The sequence below is a fragment of the Rhinopithecus bieti genome, unplaced genomic scaffold (assembly GCF_001698545.2).
Source record: "Rhinopithecus bieti isolate Rb0 unplaced genomic scaffold, ASM169854v2 scaffold_81659, whole genome shotgun sequence".
Classification (NCBI taxonomy): domain Eukaryota; kingdom Metazoa; phylum Chordata; class Mammalia; order Primates; family Cercopithecidae; genus Rhinopithecus; species Rhinopithecus bieti.
The window spans coordinates 2502470-2523326 of NW_016837762.1; the positions used below are offsets into that span (position 1 = coordinate 2502470).

At 51.6% G+C, this 20857-nt stretch overlaps 2 protein-coding genes across 19 annotated transcripts in view; one reads left to right on the forward strand and one right to left on the reverse strand.

Annotated features, from left to right (window-relative positions):
• The window catches only part of LOC108524797 (uncharacterized), a 20342-nt gene extending 13408 nt beyond the window's left edge, over positions 1 to 6934 (reverse strand). The window contains 1 exon segment of the mRNA XM_017865867.1: positions 6835 to 6934. Within this exon segment, the coding sequence (XP_017721356.1) occupies positions 6835 to 6934 (100 nt within the window).
• Positions 1 to 20857, forward strand: part of MINK1 (misshapen like kinase 1) — a 68614-nt gene that overhangs the window by 38206 nt on the left and 9551 nt on the right. For 15 of the 18 annotated variants that reach the window (XM_017865906.1, XM_017865915.1, XM_017865923.1 and 12 more), the window contains exons 2-12: positions 10481 to 10546; positions 12974 to 13030; positions 13122 to 13247; positions 16032 to 16142; positions 16584 to 16674; positions 17155 to 17285; positions 17584 to 17638; positions 17791 to 17869; positions 18122 to 18297; positions 18785 to 18854; positions 19255 to 19465. In XM_017865906.1, coding sequence (XP_017721395.1) covers positions 10481 to 10546; positions 12974 to 13030; positions 13122 to 13247; positions 16032 to 16142; positions 16584 to 16674; positions 17155 to 17285; positions 17584 to 17638; positions 17791 to 17869; positions 18122 to 18297; positions 18785 to 18854; positions 19255 to 19465 — 1173 coding nt within the window. Of the gene's footprint in view, positions 1 to 10480; positions 10547 to 12142; positions 12199 to 12973; positions 13031 to 13121; positions 13248 to 16031; positions 16143 to 16583; positions 16675 to 17154; positions 17286 to 17583; positions 17639 to 17790; positions 17870 to 18121; positions 18298 to 18784; positions 18855 to 19254; positions 19466 to 20857 lie in introns of those variants that run through there. The other 3 variants (XM_017865908.1, XM_017865918.1, XM_017865920.1) reach the window with 2 other exon arrangements.

A 20857-nucleotide genomic window follows, 5' to 3' on the forward strand; every position in this document is an offset into this window, starting at 1 on the left:
TTTTTTTTTTTTTTTCAGAGATGGAGTCTCACTATGTTGTCCAGCCTGGTCTCGAATTCCTGGCCTCGAGCAATTGTCCCACCTCAACCTCCCAAAGTGCTGGGACTACAAGCATGAGCCACCCACCACACCTGTCATGCCTGTTTGGAATATTTCTTTCTTTTTTTTTTTTTTGAGACGGAGTCTCGCTCTGCCGCCCAGCCTGGAGTGCAGTGGCCGGATCTCGGCTCACTGCAAGCTCCGCCTCCCGGTTTACGCCATTCTCCTGCCTCAGTCTCCCGAGTAGCTGGGACTACAGGCGCCTGCCACCTCTCCCGGCTAGTTTTTTTTTTTGTATTTTTAAAAATTGGGCCAGGTGCAGTGGCTCACGCCTATGATCCCAGCACTTTGGGGGGCTAAGGTGGGTGGATCACCTGAGGTTAGGAGTTTGAGGCCAGCCTGGCTAACATGGCAAAACCCCATCTCTACTAAAATTACAAAAATTAGCCAGGTATGGTGGTCACAGCTAGTTGCGAGGCTGGTAATCACAGCTACTCTTGAGGCTGAGGCAGGAGAATCGCTTTAATCTGGAAGGCGGAGGTGGCGGTGAGCCGAGATGGCACCATTGCACTCCAGCCTGGGTGACAGAGTGAGACTCTGTCTCCAAAAAAGAAAACAAAGTAATTGATACATAATTATACATATTGATGGAATATGTGATCTTTTGATACATGCGTACTATGTATAATGATTAAGTCAACATAATTTGGATATCCGTTACCTCAAACACTTATTTGATTTTGTTGAGAACATTCCATATCTTCTAGCTCTTTGTTTTAATTTTTTATTTTTATTTTATCTTTAGACAGAGTCTCGCTCTGTTGCTCAGGCTGGAGTGCAATGGCATGATCTCGGCTCACTGCAACCTCCATCTTCCAGGTTCAGGTGATTCTTCTGCCTCAGCCTCCCGAGTAGCTGGAACTACAGGCATGCGCCACCATGCCCAGCTAATTTTTGTATTTTTAGTAGAGATAGGGTTTCACCCAACTGGCCAGGCTGGTCTCCAACTCCTGACCTCAGGTGATCCACCCTTGACGTCCCAAAGTGCTGGGATTACAGGCGTGAGCCACCGCACCCGACCCTCTTCTAGCTCTTTTTAAATTTACAATAAAGTATTCATAACTGTGGTTACCCTACTGTGCTGTCAGACACTAGAACCTTCTAGTGTTTCTTCTATCCACCTGTATTTCTGAATCCATTAACCAGCCTGTCTTCATCCCCCTGCCCTTCTCAGCTTCTGGCAACCCCAGTTTGACTCTCCACCTCCTTGAGACCAGCTCTTTCTAGTCCCCACATATGAGAGAGTGCATGTAATGTTTGTGTTTCTATGCCTGGTGTATTTCACTTAACAGAATATCCTCTAGGCTGATCCATGTTGCTGCAGGTGAACCGATTTCATTACTTTTTATGGCCGAATAACATTCCATCTATATTCCATATAACATTCCACATAGATATGCAATATTTTATGTATGCATTTATTTAATTTAACTCTATATCTTGGCTGTTATGACTAGTGCTATAATAAATATAGGAGTATAGATGTCTCCCCATGTGCTGATTTCTTGTTTTTTTTTTTTCTTTTTTTGTGAGACAGGGTCTTACCCTGTTGCCCAGGTTGGAGTGCAGTGGCATGATCATGACTGACTGCATGCAGCCTCAAACTCCTGGGCTCAAGCAGTCCTCCCACCTCAGCCTCCTAAGTAGCTGGTAGCACAGGTGCACACTGCCACACCTGGCTATTTATTTATTTATTTTTGAGATGGAGTCGCGCTCTGTCGCCCAGGCTGGAGTGCAGTGGCGCGATCTCTGCTCCCTGCAACTCCTCCTGGGGTTCACGCCATTCTCCTGCCTCAGCCTTCCGAGTAGCTGGGACTACAGGAGCCCGCCACCACACCTGGCTAATTTTTTTGTATTTTTAGTAGAGACGGGGTTTCACCATGTTAACCAGGATGGTCCCAATCTCCTGACCACGTGATCTGCCTGCCTTGGCCTCCCGAAGTGTTGGGATTACAGGTGTGAGCCACTGGGCCCAGCCTAATGTTTTAATTTTTTAATTATTATTTAATTATTTTTGAGACAGAGTTTCACTCCTATCGCCCAGGCTGGAGTGCAATGGCACGATCTCGGCTCACTGTAACTTCCACCTCCAGGGTCAAGCAATTCTGCCTCAGCCTCCCAGGTAACTTGGACTACAGGTGCATACCACCCCGTCCAGCTAATTTTTTGTACCTTTTGTAGAGACAGGGTCTCGCCGTGTTGCTCAGGGTGGCCTCTAACTCCTAGACTCAGTGATCCTCCTGCCTCTTTCTCCCACAGTGCTCACATTACAGGTGTGGGCCACTGTACCTGACAATTTTTTCTCTTTTGGATGTATACCCAGCAGTGACATTGCCTGATCTTGTGATAGTTCTATTTTCAGTTTTTTGAGGAACCTGCATGCTGTTGTCCATAGAGGCTGTACTAATTTAGATTCCCACCAACAGTGTAAGAGTTCCCCTTTCTCTATATCCTTGGCAGCATCTCTTTTTTTTTTTTTTGTCTTTTAAACATTATTTTATTTGTATTTATTCATTTTTATTTTATATTTGTGTATGTATGTATTTATTTATTTTATTTTTTATTTATTTATTTTTTTTGAGACAGAGTCTCGCTCTGTCTCCCAGGCTGGAGTGCAGTGGCTCACTGCAAGCTCCCCCTCCAGGGTTCACGCCATTCTCCTGCCTCAGCCTCCTGAGTAGCTGGGACTACAGGCGCCCGCCACCACGCCTGGCTAATTTTTTGTATTTTTAGTAGAGATGGGGTTTCACCGTGTTAGCCAGGATGGTCTCGATCTCCTGACCTCATGATCCGCCTGCCTCGGCCTCCCAGCGTTGGGATTGCAGGCGTGAGCCACCGGGCCCCGCCAATTTTTTTTTTTTTTTGAGACTATTTTATTTTTTGTAGAGGAGTGGTTTCACTATGTTGCCCAGGCATGTCTTGAACTCCTGGGCTCAAGTGATCCTCCCACCCCAGCCTCCCAAAGTGTTGAGATTACAGTTACAGGTGTGAGCCACTATGCCCAGCCTTTTTGTCTTTTGATAATAACCCTTTAACTGGGGTGAGATGCTATCTCTTTGGGTTTTGATTTGCATTTCTCCTATTATTAGTGATACTGAAGGATTATTATTTTTAATAACAGGTTTATTGAAATATAATTTACATACCATAAAGTTTACCCTTTAAAAATATTTTAGGCCAGGGGTGGTGGCTCATGCTTATAATGCCAGCACTTTGGGAGGCCAAGGCAGGCGGATCACTTGAACTCAGGAGTTCAAGACCAGTTTGGGCAATATAGTGAAACCCCATCTCTACAAAAAATATAAAAATTAGCCAGGTGTGGTGGTGTGCACCTGTAGTCCCAGCTACTTGGGAGTTTGAGGCAGGAGGATTGCTTGAGCTCAGGAGGCAGAGGTTGCAGTGAGCTGAGATCACACTACTACACTCCAACCTCAGCAACAAAGTGAGACCCTGTCTCAAAAAACAAACTAACAAAAATTAAAATATTTTAAAGTGGTTTTTGTTATACTCACAGACTTATGCAACCATCTTCACTATCTAATTTCAGAACCTTTTCATTTTCCCCAAATGAAACCCAGTATGCATTAGCAGTCATTACCCATTTTCCCCTTCCTCCCAGCCCCTGGCAACCACTAATCTACTTTTCATCTCTTTGGATTTACCTATTCTGAACATTACACATAAATGTGGCCTTTTGTGACTAGCTTCTTTCATTAAGCATAATGTTTTCAAGGTTCATCCATGTTGCAACATCTAGCAGTAGTTTATTCCCTTTTTTTTTTTTTTTTTAAGAGGCAAGGTCTCACTCACTCTGTCACCCAGGCTGGGGTGCTGTGGTACTATCATAGGTCACTACTGCCTTCAGCTCCTGGGCCCGAGGGATCCTTCCACCATGCCTCACTAATTTTTAAAATTTTTTTTATAGAGATGGGGTCTTATTATCTTGCCAAGGTTGGTCTCAAACCTGCCAAGCAGGCTCAAGCCATTTGACCTCAAGTGATCCTCCCACTTCAGCCTCCCAAAGCACTGGGATTATAGGCGTGAGCCACCACACCTGGTCTTCATTTCTTTTTATTGCCAATATCATTCTATTATATAGATATATCACATGTATCTATTCATCAGTTGATGGATATTTGGGTTGTTTCTACTTTTTGGTTATTAATAATCCTGCTGTGGGCATCCATCTACATATTTTTGTGTGGATATATGTTTTCACTTTTCTTGAGTATCTACCTAGAAGTGAAATGGCTGGGTGATACGATAACTCATTGTTTAACATTTGAGGAACTGTCAAACTGTTTTCCAAAGTGGCTGTACCATTCTACATTCCCAGCAGCAGCGTATGACAGTGTCAGCTTCCCCAAATGCCCTCCTCAACGCCTTTGACTGTCCATCCTTTTCTAGATGGGGTAGGGAGGCAATCTCACTGTTGCTCAGACTGGAGTACAGTGGCATGGTCATAGCTCACTGCAGCCTCGAATTCTGGACTTACAGGATCCTCCTGCCTCAGCCTCCCGGGGAAATACAATTCAAAACCACAATGAGATACCACTTCATACCTACTAGGATGGCTCCAATCAAAAGAATGGACAGGCTGGGTGCGGTGGCTCACTCCTGTAATCCCAGCACTTTGGGAGGCCGAGGTGGGCGGATCACTTGAGGTCAGGAGTTCAAGACTGGCCTGGACAACATGGTGAAATCCTGTCTCTACTAAAATACAAAAAAATTAGCCAAGTGTGGTGGCGGGCACCTGTAATTCCAGCTATTCAGGAGACTGAGGCAAGAGAATCACTTGAACCCAGGAGGTGGAGATTGCAGTGAGCTGAGATCGCACCACTGCACTCTAGCCTGGGCAACAGAATGAGACTAAGTCTAAAAAAAAAAAAAAAAAAGGATGGACAGAGTCAGGCATGGTGCCTCACCCCTGTAATCCCAGCAGTTTGGGAGTCCAAGGCAGGTGGATCTGTTTAGCTGAGGATCCGAGACCAGCCTGGGCGACATGGTGAAACCCTGTCTCCATAAAAAATACAAAAATTGGGCGCAGTGGCTCACGCCTGTAATCCCAGCACTTCACGGGGCCGAGGCGGGTGGATCACGAGGTCAGGACTTTGAGACCAGTTTGACCAACATGGTGAAACCCCGTCTCTACTAAAAATACAAAAATTAGCCAGGAGTGGTGGTGCGTGTCTGTAATCACAGCTACTCAGAAGGCTAAAGCAGGAGAATCGCTTGCACCCGGGGAGGTGGAGGTTGCAGTGAGCCAAGATCATGCCTCTGCACTCCAGCCTGGGTGACAGAGAGAGAATCTGTCTCAAAATCAAAAGAAAAATCAACTCCTCAAACATCCACCCTTTTTGGCTTCTTCCCTCCATAATCATGAACGATCTTCCCTATTTTGAAAACTCTATTGTCTGACTTTGCTGCCAACTCTGTCATCTGATTTTCCCCCTTCCTCTCAAGGTTAGACTTCTCCAGAAAGGGTGCTGCCCTCATTTCCTCAGCACACCCGTCTCCTCCAGCCCCCGCTGTCTGCCCTCTGCTCACACAACGGCAGTTCCCAGTGGTTTCCTAGCTGCTGAGGTCAGTGGGATTTTTTTCAGTGCCCTCTGGCTGCTCTGCCACATTCGAGGCCATCACTCTCCCCTTATCCCCCCTGCAGCCTCCATGACCATCTCCTCTTCTGGCGTCTCTTCTGCTGCTCTCATGTGTTGCCTGTGGCCATCCACACTCTCCCTGGACATCTTGTTTGTATCTCCAACTCTCACACTCACAAATGTCTGTAAATTGTATTTACAGATCCTTGTTTCTAACTGCCCAATAGAATGTACCTGTGTATCCTTTAACATCCCCAATTCAACATTCAAACCCAGACTGCTCTCCCACTGTGTCCAGAATGGTGGGTTCTTGGTCTCACTGACTTTAAGAATGAAGCCGTGGACCCTCGCGGTTGAGTGTTACAGTTTTTAAAGATAGTGTGTTTGGAGTTTGTTCCTTTAGATGTTCAGATGTGTCCAGAGTTTCTTCCTTCTGGTGGGTTCGTGGTCTTGCTGGCTTCAGGAGTGAAGCTGCAGACCTTTGCAGTGAGTGTTACAGCTCATAAAGGCAATGCGGACCCAAAGAGTGAGCCGCAGCAAGACTTATTGCGAGGAGCAAAAAAACAAAGCTTCCACAATGTGGAAGGGGACCTGAGCAGGTTGCCACTGCTGGCTTCGTCAGCCTGCTTTTATTCTCTTATCTGACCCCATCCACATCCTGCTGATTGGTCCATTTTACAGTGAGCTGATTGATCCGTTTTACAGAGAGCTGATTGGTCCATTTTGACAGAGTGCTGATTGGCGCGTTTATAATCACTGAGCTAGACAGAGTGCTGATTGGCACATTTACAATCCTTTAGCTAAACACAAAAGTTCTCCAAGTCCCCACTAGATTAGCTAGACACAGAGCACTGATTGGTGTGTTTACAAACCTTGAGCTAGACACAGGGTGCTGATTGGTGCGTTTATAATCCCTGAGCTAGACACAGAGTGCTGATTGGTGCATACACAAACCCCGAGCTAGACACAGTGTGCTGATTGGTGCATACACAATCCTCCAGCTAGACATAAAAGTTCTCCAAGTCCCCACCCAAGTCAGAAGCCCAGCTGGCTTTGCCTAGTGGTAGCCCAGCTGGCTTTGCCTAGTGGTAGCCCAGCTGCAGGTGGAGCTGCCCATCAGTCCCGCGCTGCCACCCACACTCCTCAGCCCTTGGGCAGCCAATGGTACTGGGCACCGCGTCGGTGGAGGCCCAGGCTGTGTGGGAGCCCGCGGTGTTGTGGGGGTGGGACTCGGGCATGGCGGGCTGCAGTGCTGGGGGACCTGGCACACCCTCCTCAGCTGCTCGTCCAGGTGCTAAGCCCCTCACTGCCCAGGACCGGCGTTGCCGGCCGGCCGCTCCAAGTGCAGGGCCCACCCAGCCCATGCCCACCCGGAACTCGCGCTGGCTCAGGACCGCTGTGTGCAGCCTCAGTTCCCACCCACGACTCTCCCTCCGCACCTCCCTGCAAGCAGAGGGAGCCTGCTCGGGCGTCAGTCAGCCCAGAGAGGGGCTCCCACAGTGTAGTGGCGAGCTGAAGGGCTCCTCAAGCGCTGCCAGAGTGGACGCTGAAGCCGAGGAGATGCTGAGAGCGAGGTAGGGCTGCTAGCACGTTGTCACCACTCTCCCATAGCAACATCCCCAATTCAACATTCAGACCCAGACTGCTCTCCCACAGCACAGCATGGTCTTTGCTGCTCTTTTTCGTTTTCTTTTCTTTTTTTCGATAAGGAGTCTCACTCTTTCACCCAGGCTGGAGTGCAACAGCGCGATCTCAGCTCACTGCAACCTCCGCCTCCTGAATTCAAGTAATTCTCCTACCTCAGCCTCCTGAGTAGCTGGGTTTACAGGTGCCCACCACCATACCCAGCTGATTTTTGTATTTTTTAGTAGAGATGAGGTTTCACAATGTTGGCCAGGCTGGTCTCGAACTCCTGACCTCAGGTAATCCACCCTCCTCAGCTTCCCAAAGTGCAGGGATTGCAGGCATGAGCCACCACGCCCAACCTTAAAGTGGACTTTTTACACAATCCAACCCCCTCTTAGCTTGTGGGAGGGGAACAAGGCGTCAAACAGTTAAATACTTGCACAGAGACACACGACTAATGCCAGAGTTGAAAACCCTTCTCCCATGCTCTTTCTGCCACACCAAGCAGCATCTCAGCAACTTTCGTGCTTTCAGCTGCTGTTGTGATACATAATTGTAGACTGCCACATCTTCATATTTGAGTACTTGGCTAATCTATACAATTATAAGGTTTTATATTTCTCATATATCGGTGAGCTCCCTTTTGTGTCTAATTTGGGAGTTATTACATAGTTTGTGCTCAAGAAATATGTTATCGATGAATGAAATGAGATACGATTACGTTACAGGTTTTCTCTGCTTAGAGCTTCGCCCAGTGCAGGGCAAATGGAGGCGCTCACTCAGAAGATACTTAGTGGTTGAATAATAACGGGGCATCGTTAAATATCAGGCTGAGGTGTTGGGACTCTCTAAGCATTGGGGAGCCCCACTACCAGTTCTGGGCAGAAGAGTAAAATCAGGAAAGCGCCATTTTGGAAGAGTTAAATCAGTGGCAGCAGAAGGAAGACATGGGGAGGCAAGAGCTCCAGGAGGGAGGACATGAGGGATTGGTCTGAGGTGGCAGACAAGCCAGGCACATTTTGAAGGGAGAAAGGACAGGGTGGCTATGATACAGGAAAGGGAGGAGGAAGAGGATTAGGCAGAGACTAGACCGTGGTGGGAAAGGGGTGCTGCTATTGAAACATGGAGCATCTGGGTGGGGAGAGGGTAAGAGATCACAATGAGAGTGCCACGTGCGGGACCCCATCTTGCTTCTCTGAATCACCCTTTCCAGTAAGAGTTTTCAGGAAACCAACTTGAAACCCATTAAATGTCGATATCTGAACCCAGGGTGTCTGACCTCAAATATTCCTTCATCCCTCAGTGCCGCCCAAACATAGGGGAAGGAGACAGATTGGGAGTCAAGGTTACAAAATTAAAATGTACTTATAGTAATTTGAGTTGATGGTGACAGATCATTACAGCTCTAACAGGCCCACGGTATTTTCCCTCTTAGATTAGGAGTGTTCAGAAAATTATGACCATAGGTCCTTTTTCCTGTCTCCCTCCATCTCAGAAAGCACTACAGTTTGATTCAAGGACTTTGCAGCAGTCAGTTTAGAGGCCTCAGAATGGATGAGTTCTTCTGTTGGGCAGCTCTGTGGGGAACTCTGTGGTCTTTGAGCTTCTAATCTAGAACTGAAGACGGATGAGATGACTTTTTTCAGGTTATTTCCAGCTCTCAGGGTCAGAAAGACCTCTCGTTAGCCCTCCGCACTGCAGTGACAACACCTCTCTTTCCTGTGGATCCTACTGTGTTTTACACCTATTAAGTATTTTTTTAGCTGTGCATGCTGGGTTATGCCTATAATATTAATGTTTTGGGAGGCTGAGGTGGGAGGACTGCTTGAGCCCAGGAGACTGAGGCTGCAGTGAGCTATGATTGTACCACTGCATCCAGCCTGGGTGACAGAGTTAGAACCAGTCTCAAAAGAAAAATAAAAAAGAGCCATCATTCTGCAGGAGGTGCAGGAGGTGCAGGAGTATGGACAGTACTGGCCTATATGTCTCTTCAGCTTGCAGCTCCACCTGCCAACTTCTTTCTCTCAAAAAAAAAAAAAAAGTTCTGCCAGGAGGGTGTGGGTAGCCTCCGACAGCAGCTGTGTTACTGAGGCCAGGCCTGCCTGCTCTTGGCCCAGGGGCAGAATGAGCCTCTTTAGAGGCTTTGTTCGAGCCCTTCGGGCCCTCTCCTCCTGGTACTGCTTGGCTCAGAAAAGTAGGAACGGAAAGTTCTCCCCTCTCAGAGGCCCTTTCTCACCATCACCTCACTCCCTTCCTCCAGGTCCCTCTGCTCCCAATTGCCCTCAAACCCTGGCCTGGAAGCCCTCAGTGTCAGGGGGACTGGGAAGAGGGAAGGACAAAAGGATGGTGGCCCTCAAATTCCTGCTCCCTGCTAGCTTTCCTCATCCCTGCTTTTAAGAAGTAAGATGATAATAATGGTCATTAACTTTTATTGGGCACACGCTCTGGTGCCAGGAACCATCTGAAGCATTTGATGGGCATTTCTCCACTAAAATGTGAGTACCAACTCCAGAGGCAGGTTCTCGGGCACCCTCATTTTGCAGATGAGGATACAGACGCAGTTTCTCAGTGAATTTGAAATTGGGAACATGTCTTTGAAAAGCTCTCTGGGCTCTGACGTCCACGTTCTCTCGCTTCTTTTTTTTTTTTTTTTTTCCCAGAGATGGAGTCTTGCTCTGTCACCCAGGCTGGAGGGCAGTGGCACAGTCTCAGCTCACTGCAACCTCCGCCTCCCGGGTTCACGTCATTCTCCTGCCTTAGCCTCCCGAGTAGCTGGGACTACAGGCACCCGCCACCACGCCCAGCTAATTTTTTGTATTTTTAGTAGAGACGGGGTTTCACCGTGTTAGCCAGGATGGTCTCGATCTCCTGACCTTGTGATGTGCCCGCCTCGGCCTCCCAAAGTGCTGGGATTACAGGCGTGAGCCACTGCGCCCGGCCACTCACTTCTTCTAACTTTTCCCGTAGAACGTTCACTCTGAACCAATCCAGGAAAAGGGCAGCCAGCCACCAGGGTTCCCGCTGCGTGCCCTCCTGATATACTGGTGTTCGCTCTCATATCTTGACTGGATACCACTTTCCTCTTCTCTAGCTCTGTAATCCTTTTCTAAAGTCCTGACGCAGTATTCTTCTGTCTCCCTCCTGTCCCCTGCCCCTAGGACCCTGCTGGGATCTTTGAGCTTGTGGAGGTGGTCGGCAATGGAACCTACGGACAGGTGTACAAGGTGAGACGAATGGTGCGGAAGTGTGACCTCCACATCTGCAGGGCACTCTTGGGAGGAGTGGAAGGAAGTAGGTTCCTGGTCTGCAGGTCTGAGGGGGGCTACAGGAGATGCCAGAGGCCCTGGAAAGGTAGAGAGGGGGAGAGGAAAGAGCACCCAGGAGGAGGCACTGTTGATGCCTCTCTCTGCCTGAGTGCAGAGCCAGTCCCGGACGTGGTGGGAACAGGCCGGCAGCCAGGAAGGGTGGCTTGCAGCAGTGAGAGCAGGCAAAAGGGCATACGGCCTTGTGTGTCAGAACTCTCCTGGGATTCAGAGAGAGCTAAGGCCAGAGGTGTGGGTTTGGCCTCTCCCCGGACCACAAAGAGACCCAGGACTTTGAGGTAGTGGCACCTAATGGGTGGCCTTCTGCGGAGGGGAAGTGGTCTCTGTTCCCACAGCTGGCATGCTGGAGCCAGAGCTGGAACCAGAACTCAGGCTTTCTGCTTTTGAGCTGCCTCTGTGCCTGACAGAAGTGGCATGTTCTCAGCCACCAATGGTAGCTTTTAGGTTGGCCAGCCCAGCCCTCCCGTGTGGCCTGACCACTGCTCACATTCGCATGGGGGGAGCTGCTGCAGTGGGGAGTGAGGTGGCCTGACCACTGCTCACATTCGCATGGGGGGAGCCGCTCCAGTGGGGAGTGAGGTGGCCTGACCACTGCTCACATTCGCATGAGTGGAGCCGCTGCAGCGGGGAGTGAGGTGGCCTGACCACTGCTCACATTCGCATGGGGGGAGCCGCTCCAGCGGGGAGTGAGGTGGCCTGACCACTGCTCACATTCGCATGGGGGGAGCCGCTCCAGCGGGGAGTGAGGTGGCCTGACCACTGCTCACATTTGCATGGGGGGAGCCCCAGTGGGGAGTGAGGTGGCCTGACCACTGCTCACATTTGCATGGGTGGAGCCGTTGCGGTGGGGAGTGAGGTGGCCTGACCACTGCTCACATTCGCATGGGGGGAGCCGTTGCGGTGGGGAGTGAGGATGCTCAGGGTGAATGCTGCCTCTTACTGGAGCCCCCTGGGACCCGTGGCTTTTTCATCTCCAGACAGAGTGCTGGATACTGTCACAAGTCTCTTCTGCATCTCTAGCCCCGTGTTTCCTGTGTCGCTGAGACCACCTGCCTTTCTCTTACGCTCCTTCTCTTGCAAACTTTGGGGAAACAGGCACCCCACCCGCAATCTCTTGCCTTGTTGTTGCCATGGGAATAGTGGTGCCATGTGCTTCTGCATCTCTGGGCTTGGGGTCTTGAATGGCTAAGGATAAAAATAACCCATGGGCTGGCAAAGCCAATCCATCCCCACGAGGGGCCACCTTCCTCCACTCTGCTCCTCCCCAGGAAGCCTTTGGGCTTTCCTCTCCAAGCCTTAGATGCTCCCACTAGGAATTTCAGAAAGATGTTGGGGGAGGAGGTCAATGACTGGGACACACTCAAGAAGGGGAAGTTTTTTCCCGCTCGGACTGGTGACGGTGGCGGGAGCATTAGCCAAGCAGTCGGCTAGCCCCTCTGTGTTTCTCTAAGTTCCCTAAAATCTCAGCTCTGTCTCTGCTCTTTCCCTATCGACAAGAATAAAAAGCTGTGTGGGTGAAGTTGATTCTGGGAGAGGCCTCCTGTCCAGAGTTGGTGAGTCAGGAAAGCACCCCAGCATTTTGTCTTGCTTAGGAGAAGAGGATGAGGCAAAGCCCCTCCCTCCCCAGCCTCCTCCTCCTCCTGCCTCCATCCTCCATCAGGATGAAGAAGTATCTTTCCCGCCCTGCTCTAACTTTCAGACTGTAAAGTCCAAGCCAGAGAGGCTGGAACAGAACATAAGTGTTTCTTACTCATCTGTCTTGAGTTTTTCTGGGAGGAGACCCTTCGCCTTTATTGAGCCCGTAACTTGGAAGTCCACTGTAGGTGGTTTTTCTGTTGACCATGATGGCTCAGGAGTGCTCTGCCTCTGTCCACTCCCATGAGCAGCACGTTCACTGAGGTGTGTAGCCACAAGGAGGGGTACTTTATTTTATTTATTTATTTATTTTTTGAGACAGAGTCTCGCTTTGTCCCCCAGGCTGGAGTGCAGTGGCCTGGTCTTGGCTTGCCTCCCAGGTTTAAGCAATTCTCCTGCCTCAGCCTCCTGAGTAGCTGGGATTACAGGCGCCCGCCACCACACCCAGATAATTTTTGTATTTTTAGTAGAGACGGGGTTTCTCCATGTTGGCCAGGCTGGTCTCGAACTCCTGGTCTCAAGTGATCCACCTGCTTCGGCCTCCCAAAGTGTTGGGTTTACAGGCATGAGCCACAGTGCCCAGCCAAGGGCCATTTTGTAAGACAGAAAACAGTCAACAGCTGTGTCTCCCAGAGTCAAGCCCTCAGAACGTTCCGCTCTCTGAGCATAGACTCAGATCCCTCTGTCCTGCAGGGTCGGCATGTCAAGACTGGGCAGCTGGCTGCCATCAAGGTCATGGATGTCACCGAGGTAGGGAGTGGAGCTGGGCAGTGGGAGGGTTGGACCACCGAGAAGGGAGTGTGGGGGGAGTCTCAGGGCTCAGCTCCTCCCATTTGCCTAGGACGAGGAGGAAGAGATCAAACAGGAGATCAACATGCTGAAAAAATACTCTCACCACCGCAATATTGCCACCTACTATGGAGCCTTCATCAAGAAGAGCCCCCCAGGAAACGATGACCAGCTCTGGGTGAGAAACGCCCCCCTGCCTGCCCTCCCCGCACCCCCTGTCTCTGGGCCGTTCACTAGGACTCGGTATCAGTGCCCAGCATCTCTCCTCGCCAGCTACCCTCCCTCCGGTCTACCCAGCCTCCCCTGTCCCTGGGCCCAGAGGAGCCTCCTGCCTCATGGATGGCCCCGCACTCCAGCCCCCATGAATTGCAGCCTCTCATTCTTTGAGTGTTTTGTGGGGAGGGGTCCTGGCGTTTGCCCCAACCCTTCCTCTAACCAGTATCTCACACTCTGTGATCGGCTCTTAATAAGCAAATATAATCCTGGCAAAGGCTAGAGAGACCATGGGGAGGCCGTCCATCAGTTTTCCTGCCTTTGAGCACAGCTCCTGGGAAAGCAACAGAACCAAAATATTTGTGGGAGATAACAGAGCCCAGATTCCTCCCAGCACCCCACACACTACAGTGCACCCAGCCCTTCTGGGTCACCATTCAAACCAGAGCCTGCTGCGGAGCTTGGGGCCTCCCCCAAATTCCTCCTGCCTGGCCCAGAACATTCCTAAGAGTCATTCCCCTCCCTAGCCTGGGCACTGGTGCTGACATGTTCCCCCAGCCTCACCCTTTGTGGTACTGAGCCCAGTCCCTGAGGATGGAGCAGCAGGGAGTATGGCAATGGCTGTCGGGAATTTTGGCGCTGATGCCAGGTCTCCCCTCCCAGCAGCCATTCAGATGACAAGCACTTACTAAGCACTTCTGTATACTCTGTATAGACGAGCATGAGCCATGGTCCTGGCCTCCAAGGCCCTTTGGCTTTTTGGGAACACACACACTCATGCACACAAAGAAAGGGAGAAAGGTGACAGGGAGGTGTACCTGCCAGGTGTGTGTGGTGATCGTGTCTGGCTAGAGGCATTAGTGGCGGGGCGCCCCCTTCTGGACCTGTTGGGCACAGGTCCTCCCCTCCTCTCACTGTGCTCTGCTCTCCCAAGGAGTAGGCACATGCAAATTACTTTTATTGCATATGCAAATTACTTGTATTGCATATGCAAATGTGTGTCCATCCAACCTTTTCCTGCATTGGATCTGGCTTTTAGTGAAAACTTGGACAAGCATGCTGATTCCCAGGAAGCCTGGTTGGACCCATCTTCTCTGCCTCCGGGGCTCAGCTGCTCTCCCTGGGAGGTGCAGACCCAGAGCCCTCCTCATCTCCTGGCCTTGTTACTCTTTTTTCTGGAGGAGTTTCTCCCACGGTCTTCCCAGGTTCCCTGCTGCAGCTGTCTAGATAGACCCTACGTACTCTTTCTGTCTCTAGCAGACCTGGAGAATCACTGATTCTTAGTCCCTTTTCTGCTTCTAAGTCAGGGACTGGCAAACTTTTTCTGTGAAGGGCCAGACAGTAAATATTTTAGGCTTTGCAGGTCATATTTGCTGTCCCAGCTGCTCAATTCTGTTGTTGTACCACGAAAGCAGCAATAGACAGTACATAAACGAATGAGCGTGGCTATACCCCAACACCTTCACTGAGGTCACTCACATTTGAATGTTTTTTCACTTTCACATGTCATAAAATATGATTCTTTTTTTTGTATTTTCCCGCAACCATTTAACAATGTAAAAACCAGGCCAGGCGTGGTGGCTCAAGCCTGTAATCCCAGCACTTTGGGAGGCTGAGGTGGGTGGATCATGCGAGGTCAGGAGTTCAAGACCAGCCTGGTCAACACAGTGAAACCATCTCTACTAAAAATACAAAAATTAACCGGGGTGTGGTGGCAGGCGCCTGTGGTCCCAGCTACTTGGGAGGCTGAGGCAGGAGAATCACTTGAACCTGGGAGGCGGAGGCTGCAGTGAGCCGACATTGCGCCACTGCACTCCACTCTGGGCGACAGAGTAAGACTCTGTCTCAAAAAAAAAAAAAAGGTAAAAACCATTCTTGACTTGCTGACCATACAGAAGCAGGCCTTGGTCCAGCCCCTGATCCAAAGCAGTAGTTCTTTTTTTTTTTTTTTGAGACACAGTCTCGCTCTGTCGCCCAGGCTGGAGTGCAGTGGCGCAGTCTCGGCTCACTGCAACCTCTGCCTCCCAGGTTTAAGCGATTCTCCTGCCTCAGCCTCCCGAGTAGCTGGGATTACAGGCACCCACCACCATGCGTGGCTAATTTTTTGTATTTTTAGTAGAGATGGGGTTTCACCGTGTTAGCCAGGCTGGTCTTGAACTCCTGATCTCATGATCCACCTGCCTCAGCCTCCCAAAGTGCTGGGACAGGCGTGAGCCACCACACCCGGCTGTAAAGCAGTAGTTCTTAACCGCTTTAGGGTTTGGAATCCCATTGAGAATCTGATGAAACTACTAGACCCTTCCTCAAGGAAAACGCATATACCTACATCATTTTGTCTAAAGTTTCAGGGATTCATTGGACTCCTACTCTGATCCCAGCCCCACCTGCCAGTTCTGTATTCTCTCTCTCTCTCTCTCTCTCTCTTTTCTTTTTTTGAGACGGAGTCTTGCTCACCATGTTGGCCAGGCTGGTCTTGAACTCCTGACCTCAGGTGATCTGCCTGCCTCAGCCTCCCAAAGTGCTGGGATGACAGGCGTGAGCCACCACCCCCAGCCTTTTTCCCTCTCTCTCGACTTCAGGAAGTCCTGTGGCCTTTGTGAGGCTTCTGTGGCCCTTGCTTTCCAGCTCATACCAGTTCTAGCCCCAAGGTCTCTGGTCCTTCTCCAGGAGTCTAGCAGGGGATTGGGGCGGGGGTTGGGGGGCTTGTCTGACTGATACTTTTCCTTTCCGGACCTTCCTGGGATCCTAGCTGGTGATGGAGTTCTGTGGTGCTGGTTCAGTGACTGACCTGGTAAAGAACACGAAAGGAAACGCCCTGAAGGAGGACTGTATCGCCTACATCTGCAGGGAGATCCTCAGGGTGAGCTCCAGGCCCTTCCCCTTGTCCTCTCCTCCTCTGCTACCCTGGCTGGAGCTTCTCCATGAGCAAAGATCCTCCCTGCACTGGGAAGAGACATAACTGCCCCCTTTCGGGAGCAGCAGGCCTGATGCGGGTGGGATGTGGAAGCAGGGTCCCAGCCTTGGGAAGTCTCAGGCTGCTGGAGGAGACAGGCTCCTCTGTTTCCAAGCTCTGCCACTTCTCCACCTGTAACTCTGCAACTTTGGGAATTCACCTGGAGCCACCACTCTGAGGAAGCTCTCCAGGACAGCTCAGCTTGCTTGGGCTCCTGGTGGAGAGGGTCTGCTCCTTCATCCCAGCCCTGTCCAGACTGATTGCTCCTTGTCCCCTCAACTCACTCCCCACTTACTCTTTCCCACCCCATCCAACACCATGGCTAATTTCCCTGCTCTCCCGTCCCAGGGTCTGGCCCATCTCCATGCCCACAAGGTCATCCATCGAGACATCAAAGGGCAGAATGTGCTGCTGACAGAGAATGCTGAGGTCAAGCTAGGTGCGCCGGCTCCTTCTGAGGCTGACGGGGCCCTTTCACCCCCAGAACAAAGAATGAGGCACCCCTTTTTCCCTCCGGTGGCTCAGGCCCAACTTCCTCCTTGTTGGGGAGGCTCACTCCCTCCCCGTTCCCCTCTCCCCCTGGAATGCCCTGCCTCCTGCTGAAAATCCCTCAGGAAGCTCTACACCTGTCACCTGTTATGGGCCAGGTGCTCTGCAGGTTGCTCTGGAGAGCTGGGATCTGATGACCCTCCTGCCTGGGATGCTGTCCGTGATCCTTTCACCGGGGTTTTTCTCTAAGATGCAGGAAGGTGGAATCGGGTGCTTCAGGATGTTGGTGGGGTAAAGGAGGGTGCTGGGGTGTCTGGGTAGGGCCAGGACCTCAGCTGCCTCAGGCAGGTCCTGTGTGTGCATGCAGGGATGTGAGGCAAGGGAGCAGGGGTGACTCTCCACGCTGACCCCTCCCTCTGTGTCTTCACAGTGGATTTTGGGGTGAGTGCTCAGCTGGACCGCACCGTGGGCAGACGGAACACTTTCATTGGGACTCCCTACTGGATGGCTCCAGAGGTCATCGCCTGTGATGAGAACCCTGATGCCACATATGATTACAGGGTATGGAGTGGAAAGTTGGGAGCACGGGGGCTGCCAAGGGCAGGAAGCAGTATGGGGACCATGGGACCTGAGCAGGCTGGGGAACAAAGGAAGGTCGGATGATGTTAGCAGTGAGGGGCTGGGGAACATCTTATGGCAAGGCAAGTGTAGGTGGGAAGATGGGAGGGGTTGGAGAGCACTGCTGCAGGAAGGAGTGTGGCCCAGGAAGGCTCCTGAAGAGACCAGGATGGTGGGTGAAGAGAGGTTGCAAGGCAGAGTTGTCGGGAATATTCACTTGTTCCTTCTCTCCCGTCTGTAGAGTGACATTTGGTCTCTAGGAATCACAGCCATCGAGATGGCGGAGGGAGCCCCCCGTAAGTTCTGAGTCTGCCAGGGGTGGGAGCGGAGGGAAAGCAAGGGTCCAGAGAGGGCTGCAGGGAGAAGCTGGGTCCTGGGACCCTGCTGAGAAAGGGTCCTGTAGCACCAGTGCAGTGAAAGGGACTGAGGGCGTCTCTTCTGTGTCCAGCTCTGTGTGACATGCACCCCATGCGAGCCCTCTTCCTCATTCCTCGGAACCCTCCGCCCAGACTCAAGTCCAAGAAGTGGTAGGTCTCTGAGAGTGTGGGCTCTGGGAAGGAAGGTCCCTGGACAAGGCCGTCCCCACCTTCATGCTCTCTGTGCTCAGGCTTGGATCTCACCAGAGAAGAGATTTTGGGGGGCAGAGGGTGGTGACTGGTGTTGGGATATGAAGACAGGAGGGATGTCAAGGTGGCTTGTGGATGAGTGATCCACCCTCTTCCTCCTGCACCCATCCCTTCTGAGGGGACCCTCCTAGTGTGAGCCACCACTGTTTCCAGGTCTAAGAAGTTCATTGACTTCATTGACACATGTCTCATCAAGACGTACCTGAGCCGCCCACCCACGGAGCAGCTGCTGAAGTTTCCCTTCATCCGGGACCAGCCCACGGAGCGGCAGGTCCGCATCCAGCTTAAGGACCACATTGACCGATCCCGGAAGAAGCGGGGTGAGAAAGGTCAGTGGGCAGGCTGGAGGGGGCAGGTACTAGGGGACACTCCAGCCTGGCTCCTCTCTGCCAGCCCTGCTCGCTCCTGGCTCCCCTTCCTGCTCCCCTCCTTGGCCCCAGCTCTCCCTGTCCAAGGAGATCCTTCTCAAACTTGCAACCCCCAAGGGGTTTTCCCTCCTTTCCCTCCCAATCTGAGTCAGCCCTCCAGAGGAGGACTGGCCTTTCACATCCTTATGAAAACTCCATGCTAAGCACATACGTGTGCGAGCCCAGGCACGGGCTCTGCCACACCTCAGCTGCCCAGGGACCCAGTCCTGGTCCCTGTCCGGGCCCACACCTGAGACCCACTGTCCTCCCATTGCTCCCAGGAAGTGGGTGGGGCCCCTCATGCTTGCCCACCCAGACAGACCTTCTGGTTATCCCCACCCGAGGTTTCCCTAGCCCACGGCGGGGTCTGGGGCACTGGGTGAGTTAAAAGCAGTGGTCTCCCCTGCAGAGGAGACAGAATATGAGTACAGCGGCAGCGAAGAGGAAGACGACAGCCATGGAGAGGAAGGAGAGCCAAGGTAGGCCTGGCAGGCGGAGCGGGGGTTGGGCAGGTCATCACTGAGTGGGGGGACTACAGTGGTGCTTGGCTTTGGGGACTCTCGGCCTGGGGGAGGTGGGCACAGAAAGGTAGAGACTCCTAGAAACCAAATTCCCGAGTGCTAAGAAGTGGAACAAATGAGTAAGCAAGAGCTGGGGAGAGAGCAATTCAGGGTGAAGCTGGGGTGCAGCAGTAATAGGAAAGGAGGACAGGGCTGAAGACCGGGCAGAAGGGGACAGTGAGTCTCCTGGCCACCTGGAAGTGGCCAGAGGCAGAGGCTTTGATCCAGTTAAAGCACCCACTCAGGCGGGCCCATGGGGTTGAGAGTGGGAACCAACAGGGTTCTGACCCCAACGCTTCTTTGTGCCACCCCTGCCCAGCTCCATCATGAACGTGCCTGGAGAGTCGACTCTACGCCGGGAATTTCTCCGCCTCCAGCAGGAAAATAAGAGCAACTCAGAGGCTTTAAAACAGCAGCAGCAGCTGCAGCAGCAGCAGCAGCGAGACCCCGAGGCACACATCAAACACCTGCTGCACCAGCGGCAGAGGCGCATAGAGGAGCAGAAGGAGGAGCGGCGCCGCGTGGAGGAGGTGGGCTGTCTCCCAAGGGCCCAGGCCTGGCGCGGCCTCCTGCTGACCTGCCCCAGGGTCCATTAGGGCCTCAGGGAGAACAGGTTTTAAAATGCCTTAAATGGGGCTGGGCGCGGTGGCTCACGCCTGTAATCCCAGCACTTTGGGAAGCCAAGGTGGGCGGATCATGAGGTCAGGAGATGGAGACCATCCTGGCTAACACGGTGAAACCCCGTCTCTACTAAAAATACAAAAAATTAGCCGGGCGAGGTGGCAGGCGCCTGTAGTCCCAGCTACTGGGGAGCCTGAGGCAGGAGAATGGCGTGAACCCGGGAGGCGGAGCTTGCAGTGAGCCAAGATCGTGCCACTGCATTCCAGCCTGGGAGATAGAGCGAGACTCCGCCTCAGAATAAAAATAAAATAAAATGCCTTAAATCAATGGCATTTCTGTTGAAACAGTTACATGATTTCAAATTTCATGATTAGCTGCACTTACCAAAAAATGTGTCTAAATAATAGGCAATAGACCAGACGCGGTGGCTCACGTCTGTTATCCCATCACTTTTGGAGGCTGAGGTGGGTGGATCACCTGAGGTCAGGAGTTTCTGAGACCAGTCTGGCCAACATGGTGAAACCCCATCTCTACTAGTAATACAAAAATCAGCCGGGTGTGGTGGCGTGTGCCTCTAATCCCAGCTACTTGGGAGGCTGAGACAGGAGATTCATTTGAACCCGGGAGGTGGAGGTGAGCAGAGATCAAACTACTGCACTCCAGCCTGGGTGACAGAGTGAGACTCCGTCTCCAATACTACTACTACTAATAATAACCCGCAGCATCCACACTGTCCACCTGCTACCCCCAAAGCAAGCCCTCTCATTGTTGAACAAAAAATAATTCGCAAGAAAACCTGCTACAGAAGAGCCTTGTGCAGTTTTGAAAATATACGCCGGGCGCAATGGCTCACGCCTATAATCCCAGCACTTTGGGAGGCCGAGGCAGATGGATCATGAGATCAGGAGTTCAAGACCAGCTTGTCTAATATGGTGAAACCCCATCTCTACTAAAAATACAAAAAATTAGCCGGGTGTGGGTGGCGCAGACACCTGTAGTCCCAGCTACTCGGGAGGCTGAGGCAGGAGAATCACTTGAACCCTGGAGGTGGAGGTTGTAGTGAGCCGAGATCGCACCACTGCTCTCCAGCCTGGGCAACAGAGCAAGACGCCGTCTCAAAAAATAAATAAATAAATAAATAAATAAATAAAATATAGCGTTCAGATAGCATAGTAACAAAGTCCTATCTAACACGTTACTGGGGAAGGCGTGCCAGCAACTTCATTGCAGGAATAGGCACAAGTTCCCTCAAGTGTGAGGGCCCCTTAGGGCTTGTGCTTTTGGTGGTGGTGGTGGTGGTG